The 10,316-nt window shown below is 48.6% G+C and overlaps 2 protein-coding genes across 2 annotated transcripts in view; one reads left to right on the forward strand and one right to left on the reverse strand.

Moving 5' to 3' along the window:
- SLC7A7 (solute carrier family 7 member 7) overlaps window positions 1–10,316 on the forward strand; it is a 158,230-nt gene that overhangs the window by 43,322 nt on the left and 104,592 nt on the right. The gene's annotated exons all lie outside the window — the stretch shown is intronic.
- REM2 (RRAD and GEM like GTPase 2) lies at window positions 25–6,071 on the reverse strand. The gene is made up of 5 exons (XM_081290539.1): window positions 5,853–6,071; window positions 4,251–4,592; window positions 3,942–4,015; window positions 2,834–3,041; window positions 25–2,364 (listed from the first exon to the last, which is right to left on the reverse strand). Exons 1-5 carry the CDS (start codon window positions 5,953–5,955, stop codon window positions 2,069–2,071), a joined length of 1,023 nt encoding a protein of 340 aa, XP_081146665.1. The 5' UTR covers window positions 5,956–6,071; the 3' UTR covers window positions 25–2,068.

Below are 10,316 nucleotides of genomic sequence, written 5' to 3' on the forward strand. Positions count from 1 at the left end.
CCCTGAGGTTTCAACCCAACTGTACAACCATCTGGTTGCTTATTGGCCCCATGTGTTTTCCTCTGTTTTAGAATTTGAACTGTGTCTTTTCATGGTCCCAAGGGTTTAGAGCTTGCTTACTACACTCATAGACATGTCATTTCTCTGACCCTTTTATCACAGCCACTGCACATGGTCCTACCCATTATGTTCCTGAATCTCTTCTGTGATACGTCCACCTCTTCCATGCATCCTTACTGGAAAAGGAGTTTCATGCCAAGCTGGATAAAATCACCATTAAGTATTAAGCAGACAGTGGAATCCCAGCTCTATTACTTACTGGGTGCTCTCAGGCAAGTTACTTACACTCTGTTTCTTCCACTATAAAAATAGGTTGTAGATTTATATATATATGTCTTATTTCTCTAAGGACAGTGCCATTATTCATATTATCATCTCATAACCAATCATTCTGCACTGGTCCTCCTTGGCTTGCAAGGACCCAAAATACATCTCATCACTCTTTTCACCAAGTTCTAGGAGGCTGCACTTGGGGTGGAGGCCAGGCTCTCAGGTACTCAGGTAGCTGTATTTATCATATTCTAGGGGTGAGGAGAGCTGCTGCCTCTGCTCCTTTTGTTCAAACTCATGGCTCAGGCAGCAGCAGGCGTGGGTGTCCCCAGAGGAGGCAGTGACAGCTTCAGTACTCACACAGGCTATGCAGGTGACAGCTGAGAATGTGGGACTCTGCCAGGAGAGGTTCTGGAAGACCCCACCATGCCCCAGCTGATGGGTGTTACTCGTGGATGTGGACCCCATCTTGAACAAGTCCAAGCAAAAGCTCAGTATCTCTGGTAGCTGAACATAGCTTCCAGCCAGCATCCTACAAGTAAAGGGTGGGATAAAGAGATGGGGGCCCAGAGTGTGGAGACTTGGTCACTGTGTCACTAAGTTACTAGATTACTTTTAGCAGGTACCTGTTTCTCTCTAGGCCTTATCTACAAATAAAGTGGACCCAATTATCTGCAAGGGCTCTTCGCCTCTTGAAATGGTCCAAGTTAGTTCCAGAGCCTCCCTTGCTTCTCTTGAGTACTAAGATACATTCCCAGCCCTTTTTATTATTTGAGACAGGATCTCCCAAGTTGCTTAGGGCCTTGCTAAATTTCAGACGCTCCCCTCGAACTTGTGGTCCTCCTGCCTCAGCCTCCTGGGGGCTGGGATTACGGGCTGCACTTCCTTGATTTTTGTCCGTAACAGCTGTTTCCATCCACATTCATCCCTTCCCTGGAGGCTCCCAGAACCGAAAGCAAGGTAAACGGATGCAATACAAAATTCCTTTATTGAAAAGGGAAAGGGTGGCCTTTTTCTAGTGCCTCCTCGGCCAGGCTGGCCAAAGGGGTTGCCAAAGCTCGGCTCTTCGTTCCGGGATCTGAAGGCAGAAGAAAATCTGTCCACACTTTACCTTTAAGAATCTTAAAGGTGAAGTGCCTCGGTAGCAATGGTAAATCACCCAATCAACTGTCGAGAATAGCACTTCCAGGCCCTTGCCTTTAAGAACTTCTTAAGGGCAATGTGCACCAGTATGGCAGATAAAAGCCAGAACATTTTTTCGGAAGTCTCTAGAAAAGGGCCTCTTCCAGTCTTTAAGACTCTTAAAGGTGAAGCATGTTCAGCATACAAAGGAGGTCAACTCCGTCTAGGAGTCTACAAAACACTTTTCCAGTTCTCTTGTCTAGAATCTCTACAGAAGAGGTGGCCACGCGCGACTTAATAAAAGCAAAATACCTTGCGGGACTGTTTTCTTTCTTGACCCTCCCAAACAAGCCCCGCCCGCGGCCGTTGCGGGAGAGTCCTTCGGCTCGAGGTCTGCATCCGGCGCTAGAAGGCGAGCTGCCCCGCGAACGCACGGTACCTGGAGCTGGGTGGAGATGACTCCCACCGGCCCTTCCCCCGTGGTCACACCAGGGCATCCTGGGAATTTTTGGTTTCCTAGACGGCTTCCACAAAGGAAGCCGGACGGGGGCGGGGCGAGGGGGCGAGCGGAGGGCGCCGTGGCCATGGCGACCGCAACGGCTGTGGAGACCTTGGCTCAGAGCACAGAAAGGTCGTGACATGACCTGGACCGCTGCTTGAAGAACTTAGCGTTGCGCGGCACTAGGTTGGCTAGGAAGCGCTTGGCCTTCTTGGTGAGGCTCTCGCGGCGCGCAGACGGCGCTGGGCCTTCAGGGCTGCCCGACTCGTGCCGCTGGCCTCCAGTGCAACCGCGGCCCCTCCGCAGCCGGATCTGGCGTACGGCGCCCTCGAAGAGCTCCCGCGTGTTATGGTGAAGCGCTGCCGACGTCTCGATGTGCTTGCAGCTCAGCGTTCCGGCCAGGTGGCGCCCCTCTGTGGGAAGGAGTCGGCTTAGGCACCCGCTGGGCCCACAGTTTGCAGTGGAAAGGGTTTGGGACTATGAATTGCAACACAACTCGAAAACTAGGCTGGGATCCTAGGGTGGGACCGTGGAGGTGCGAGGGAGGGGCCGAGGGGCCTTGGAGAGGCTAAGGCGATTGAAGAGCAGAAGGGATTCTTAGGGCCCTAGAAGAGGAATATTGGGGCTCTGTCCTTAACCTGGAGCTAACTGCTGGTGAATTCGTGGGCCTGTGAAGGTTTTAGAAAGGCCTCCGGGAGGGCTGCGCCTGCCCTAGCACGGATGAGGCACTGGGTTCGATCCGCAGCATCACATAAAAATAATAAAGATATTGTGTCCACCTACAACTTAAAAAAAAAAAAAAGGCCTCAGGGAGAAGAGGTGATACAGAAGCTAGAGCGGTCCCCTAAAATGGCAAGTATGGAATCGGTTCAGAATACACACCCTCCAGGGATACCTCCCGGGAGCGGGCCAGGTCACTCTTGTTTCCAACCAGGATGACAGGTAGGTCGTGATGGGGCCTCCCAGCTCGGAGCCGAAGTAAGGTCTCTGGAACTTTGGAGAAGCTTCGTCTATCCGTGACTGAGAAGACGATGAGAAAGGCGTCCCCCGTCTGAAGGCAGTGGTCCCGCAGCCACCCCCCAGCATCTCCCTGGAGACGTCAGAGATTGGTAGAAAGTTAGGGCTGAAGACAGAGTTGACCCAGTCGAGCACCTACATCTCAAAGATGAGGAATCCCACTGTGTGAGAAACCACCTGCTTAGGACAGCTGAGTTAGTTAATGACATCATTCCTAGAGTGTGTTTGAGGTTAGTAATGTGACCCCCATTTAGGGGAAATTGGAGGATCCTAGACCAGGGTAGCCATTCTACATTCTTATGCTTAAGCTCTTGATGCAGAAACAAATGCTATTTAAATGTATGTAATTTGGCCTTTCATTTCTATGTAATAACCTTATGTTCAAACATTGAGTACCCCCCTCCCCCCGCCTTTTTTCCCTTTTTGATACTCCAGCACTCTGAGCACTTGTCCTGTCACATCAGACTCTTTTAGGCTGGAAAATTTATGGATGGAATCAACTTCTGGGTTGCCTAGCCTGGCTTGAAGCTGCAGTTTGTCAAATTCAGATCCTAAATTTAATGTCCTTTTTTTTTTTTTTTTTTTTTGAACCTAGGGACACTTAACCACTGAGCCACAAGCCCAGCCTTTTTGTATATTTTATTTAGAGGCAGGGTCTCACTGAGTTGCTTAGCACCTTGCTTTTGCTGAAGGTGGATTTAAACACAATCCTCCTGTCTCAGCTTCCTGAGTCCCTGGAATTACAGGTGTGCCATTGCCTAACTTTCCTCAGAAGATCCTGGAAAAGTAGTAGCTCTTATGGCCAGGGGCCTGGTATACATTACACATTGGCATGGACCTTGTTGTCTGAGATAGTACAAATGAATTGTACACATTTACACCAGGGTCTGTAGTCCCACCAGCCTTCAGCCAGACTGCCTTTCATCAGTTTTCTCCCAACTTCACCTGTGTTCAGCCACATCTTAATCCTCACCTGTTCCCAGATGTCATAAACAACTAAAGTTACTTCCTCCTTATCCACCATGATTCGTCTCTCATAGGTGTCCTCTGTTGGGGAAATAGAATAAAACCCATTAGGAGGTTCCCCAACACTTGTGAAAACTGGTAATCATAAACACCTCAGATCCCAGCAGCAGGGAACCCCTGCCAGGGAGTCTGCCACAGAAAGCACCGGAGAAGTTTCTCTTAGGTTTAATTCTCCAGGGTCTGCTTATGCCATGAGCACTTCATCCCTCAATAGGGCCCCAGGGTCCCCTCCACCACCACGTGCTCTCCCAAATACCTGCATTCTCCGGCTCATGAGCACTGTCTCCCTGGAGACCACCGAAAGTGCCTGCAAGGGTGCTTTTGCCTACTCCACTCTCCCCTACTAGCATGACCTTGAAGATGCCATCCTTTTGGGCAGGGGCTGCCTCTCCTGAGCCCAAGGAGTCAGAGGAACCAGAAGATGAGGCCTGAGGCGGCCAGTCAAGTTCATCTACAGCCTGTGCCCTACATAGCTGGTGCTTGTAGGGCACAGGCATACTGCCTCTTCGTCTGGGGACCCCAGGGACAGGGGGTAGCCCACTCTGGTCCAACCCTGCCAACAGTTTCTCTGGTTTCTTCAGAAGTGTGGCATCTGTTTCTGGATGGACAAAGAAAAGGAAGCCATGAATGGTATATGTCCAGCCATCTGCAGAGAGCTAACCCAAGCTGCTTCAGCTTTGGAGGCCAGCCACACCCAGTTGATGACCATGACCCTAAACAACAGAATCTTTGGCTCAACCTTTTACACTAAAGTCTCCTAGAAGCTTGGACTGGTAAGCCTTCAAGGATGTGACATGATGACTTCCCCATTGTAGTCCTAGCTACATCTGCTCAAAATTACCCCATACAGGAGAGGTACCTGTGTGCAGGTCACATACCCACTCACACTTCAAACTGACATAGGCATACTCCCAGACTTGACCTCTGGCCCAGGGGGGCTGGAGGAGGCTGTCCATCCTTCCATCAAGGGGCCTGCCTCCTACTGGTAATCCTACTTCTTCCTGCACTGGTAATGCCCACACTGAGGAGGGCAGAAGGTATGAGAAACTGAAGCTGCTGAAGATTCTGGGGAGTAGATATAAGCAGAGTCAAAAACTTTGTAGGGAGTCTGTTTCAAGGGCTCTGTGAGATGATGTGTGTTTGGGTTGTGGACGTGTGTGTGAGACTTCTTCCTTGTGTGGTCTCTGTGGATGTGTGTGTGTGTGTGTGTGTGTGTGTGTGTGCACTGCTTCTTCCCGTGCCCTGTAGGTGAGCATGCCCCAGTGCATGGCTGTGTGCGAGAATCCTGCATCCCTGGTTGTCCCTGTGAGTGGGAGAGAATATTGTGTTCATGGAGAGGTAGAGGTGGGGAGAGAGAGAGTATGAGTGAGAGGGAGGGTGACAATGCATGGGTCAGGGTAACTGGAGGAGGAACAACAGACATAACAAAGGGGGATGGAGAAAGGCTGGAAATAGCCCAGGATCAATACTTGGCTGACAGCCAGGTCCTTTAGGAGCCAGAAGAAACCCTTACAACAGGTCCCCATGGTAGCCCCCTGCCCGTGATTCCCAGGCTTGTGGGCTTCCCTTTCCCTTTCACCCTTGCCTCCAGTCTGTCCAAGACTATAGGGAATGAGGCTGACCTGAGCACCACATATTGCTTTCAAGCAAAACCCCAAAGCCCTGGGAGTGATGGGGGAGGGGGCATTTGGGCAGCTTTTCTCCTCCTCCACCCTAGCCCAGCCCTTTATGAACAAGGGTCTTCATTACTTCCTGACTTGCTTTTCCCCTCTTGCTAATTAAACCTCTAGTTCTGACCACCAAAGCTTCAGCTCCCACCCCCGTGGTTGCAGCCGGCACCTGCTACGTTAGCCCTCACCTGGTGTAGGTGTCCCTGATGGGGAGGCCTGGCAGCTGTCGGAGGGACAAAGTGCTGTGTTTTCTGTATCCATGTCCATGTCGGTATCAGGGTCCGTGTACATGCGCGTGTGTGCGTGCAAGTGCAGCCCAGCAGCTTGCAGCACCCGCTCCCTCACTCAGCAGCACTGTCAGCTTTTCCCTTTAAATACCACCCCCCCCACAAGTCCTCCCCCTAGACACCTGGGGAAATTGTCCCGCCCCCTGATGAGGTCACATATGCTAATGAGCAGTGATGTCAGCGGGATTCCCTCCTTCTGCCCCCCTCCCTTTTCTTTGTGTCACTTCCCTCTGGGAGCATACTCACCATGAGCCTGGTTAAGGCGTGAAAGAACAAAGTCAGAGGGGCGGATGAGATGGAGATTCAGAGAGGTGGGGTGGGGGCAGGTCCCGTGGGCAAGAGAGCTGAGAATGGCAGGAGGCAGATTTCCAGGGTAGGAAAGGTCTTTTTCTCCAGGTGTCAGAATGAAAACTATGTATCATTTGTGTCTGTTTCCAGCCCCCTATCCCAGCATGTAGCCCCAGAATGGGTGCTCAGTGGTTGAAAAGAAGGATGAGAGGCAAAAAGATAATAAGCTGATCTGAAAGACAAAAGAAAAATATACCAAAAGAGATGCAGGGGCAGTGGGCCATCCACCCCACCACTGTCTCCTCTTCCACCCTGCCTCTTCTGGGCTGAGAGCCATAAAAGTACCCATTTCCAAGTGTGGCCTTAGGCAGATGGGGGATCTGTAAGAAAAGCTGCTTTGTTTGGGCAGCGGCTTCTTCTTCTTCTTCTTCTTCTTCTTCTTCTTCTTCTTCTTCTTCTTCTTCTTCTTCTTCTTTTCTTCTTCTTCTTCTTTCTTCTTCTTTCTTCTTCTTTTTTTTTTTTTTTTTTTTTTTTTTGCCACTAGTTTCAGGTAGGTGCAAATCATTGTAGAGGCTTCTTCCTTTACCTCATCTCTCTCCCAACCAGGCCCACCCAGCCAGTGTTAATCAGAGCAGATAAAAAAATATACCAGAATGAATGGTGTCTACCTATGTAGGCAGGTCCTTACTGTCCCTTTTGTGCCCAGCTTCTTTTCCCTTCAGGTTTCGACTCTTGTCCCCTTTCTTCTGGACACTCTCAAGAACCCAAATACACCTTCTGATTTCCTCTCCCCAACTTCACCCTCTATTTGCCAGATGCTATGCTAGAGATAGCTTTGCATTATCTCCCTTCCTCTTCCTGATCTGAAGACTTATAATGGTAGGTGGGTGGCCTGTCCCCAAAGTAATAATGCAGGGGTGACTGGGATTCCACCCAGAGCTTTCCAAGGCCAAAGACTATTTTTTTTTTTCATTTCTATGCTATGCTGCTTTCCTTGTCTTAAAAATTCCAACTCTTTTCTATTATTTGGAACAATCCATTTTGTCATCCTTGGAGGACTTTTCCAATAGAAGAGGCAAATAACATTCTTGGGAATGATGTGCAGTGACACTTCACTTGTCTGGAGAACAGGATCTAAAGGAAGCAGGGAATACTCCTCAGCTTCTAATATATTTGTACATTTTACTAATTAGACTCTTCAGTCCTCACCAACAGTCTGCTTGTCCTTATTTTATTCACACTTTTAATGTGTCCATGTGTGTTCCTGTAGTAGATTAGAACTGCCAGGTGTGGTGGCACATGCCTGTAATCCTAGTAACTCAAGAGGCTGAGGTAGGAGGATCACAAGTTCAAGGCCAGCCTCAGCAAAAATAAAAAGGGCTGTGATATGGCTCAGTGGTAAAGTATCCCAGGTTCAAGTCCCAGTAACCCCCAAAAGAATAGATTAGAATCATATTTAGAGCAGCAAGTGCCCTCTAATAGTCTGGTAGAATGAGGCAACCTCAGGAAAAAAACTTTTAAAGCATCCAGAAGCATTAAAAAGGAGTCTAAGGGCTAGGTATGGTAGTGTACACCTGTAATTCAGGGGGCTGAGGCAAAGGATCACAAGTTCAAGGCCCACCTTGGCAACTTAATGAGACCTGTCTCAAAATAAAAAAGCTCGGTGGTAGGGCACCCCTGGGTTTAGTCTTTAGAGCTGCCAAAAAAAAAAAAAGTCTCAGGTCATTTAATATATAGTCAAAGAGTGTCCCCCACAATAGTTATAGCTTATGAAGACACTGCTGCAAAGAAGTCATCAGATTTCATGGATGATTCTCGGCTATTCAGAAAATTTTTATATTGCAGGTCTTCTGAAGATGAGCGGAACATTTTAGGATGATTTTCTTCCAAAATGAGTTTTGTTTTGTTTTAAAATTGTAAAGTAGTGATCTCTATGAATCTGGAAAACTCTATCGGGTGGTTGAATTACTTTCTGTACTAGATAAGAGTGAGTCAGGGGCTGCAGAGCCCAGCAACAATTCTTTACTTTGAATTCTGCCTCCCCCAGTTCAGCTTTGGGCCAAAGGAGCAGCCTGCTTTTTACTTTGAACCACCTGCCCCTCATCCAGTAAGGCACACACAGATCCTAGAGAAACTTCCATAAACAAAGGCCTCCCTAGGGAACTCTTGCCCTAAGGCCCAGCCCTCCCTCCAACATTCTGAAGCATTCTACCACCACAAGGGGTGCTTTTATTTTAAATCTTTGTCCACTTTGTTTATTTTTAAATTTTTTTGGGGGGAGTGGCATACCAGGAATTGAACTCAGGGGCACTTGACCATTGAGCCACATCCCCAGCCCTATTTTGTATTTTTTATTTAAAATCAGGGTCTCACTGAGTTGCTTAGAATCTTGCTTTTGCTGAGGCTGGCTTTGAACTTGTGATCCTCAACCTAACCTTTGTCTACTTTAAAACTGCAAATACCCCTAAGAGAGAAAAAGGTCTGGAAAAAGTCAAGGGATGAAGATATCAGGTTGCAGATTTTTGAGGTGGCTAAGGAGGAAGAGAAGAGCAAGGGAGAATGCAAAGAGGAGGTGAAGAAGTAGGGAAGGGGAAATTACCATTCCTACTGCATTTTTCACTGAGACATTGGGTGGATCCAGTTTGTCTGCACTGGGAGGGCCCAAGGGAGAATCATAAGCAGGAGCCAGGTTTCCTGGAGGTCCTTCCACACACTCTGGAGAGGAAGTGGAGTGGAAGGAGCTCAGGTTTTTCCTGGGCCAAATTACTAGGGTCCCAGAACTGCAGATGGGTTCACACCCCCTCTGCCACTTCCTCAGGCTCTTGCTTACTAGGAGGGAAATTGTGTAATTACTACTGACTGTGAGGATGTTGACAGGGTATAATCAACAGGGCCCTTCCACCAGGGAAGTAAGGGGCCCATTCCCCTGGGGACCATCTCAGCTTTGCACCTGAGGTCTCACTCCCACAGGCTCCTTCTATATCCTATGTCCCAAGATTTTCTTTCTTTTTTTTTTACTATTTATTTTTTAGTTGTACACAATGTTTATTTATTTATATGTGGTGCTGAATATCGAACCCAGGGCCTCACACGTGCCATGCGAGTGCTCTACTGCTGAGCCACAACTCCAGCCACCCAAGATTTTCTTTTTAAACTCTTCAACAACTTATCACCTTCTCACCAGAGGCAGGCCTCCATTTCTCAGGAGATATCTCTCTCCAGCTCTTTGGCTCTGACCATTGCTTATTATGCTCAGTTGTCTCTTCTCAGGAAGTCCAGTGTCTAGCCATCATGTTTTGTTGTTGTTTATCCTGCCCTAGAATTCACAGCTCTCTCCCAACTGTTGGCAGAACCCATCCTCTTGGATTCAGCCCTGGTGATGCCAGCCCTTCCATAGGCTGAATGGTTGTGATTTTCCCTTTGACTAATCATTCCCGGCTTTTTTGTTTGGGGAGGGGGGGGATACCAGGGATTTAACCTAGGGTACATTATAACAGAGCCACATCTTCAGCCCTTTTTCATTTTTGAGACAGAATCTTGCTCAATTGCTGAGGGCTTCACTAAGTTGCTGAGGCTGGCCTTGAACTTAGTATCCTCCTGCTCAGCAAGGCATTGGGATTGCAGGTGTGCAGTATGGCACCCAAGCTTTGGTCCCTGTTTTGAGGAAGCTGCACTGAGAGCCCATCTCTTTGGTGTAGGACAGGCTGTTAAGTACCTGATGGGGATGGGAGGGTAGAGAGCAGGAGTCACACAGCTCCTATGTTCTACCAGGGATAGATTGCTCCTGTGTGACATCTGTGCTCTGAGAGTACTCCATAACTGGGAACCTTTCTAGCTGTAGGGCCCAGCTGGCTCCCTGATTTCCAACCAGGGGTGAGTAAAGAAATTTGATGCTCAACCCTATGTCACTATAGGGCTGGCCCCAGGCAATGAGCAGAGGTGAAGAAGGGTGGTCCTTAGGGTTCCTTCATTTTTTTTTTTTCTTTTTGGTACCAGGGATTGAACTCAGGGGCACTTAACCACTGAGTCACATCCCTAGTCCTATTTTGTATTTTATTTAGAGACAGGATCTCACTG

Source organism: Spermophilus citellus (assembly GCF_964194105.1).
Source record: "Spermophilus citellus genome assembly, chromosome: 4".
NCBI lineage: Eukaryota > Metazoa > Chordata > Mammalia > Rodentia > Sciuridae > Spermophilus > Spermophilus citellus.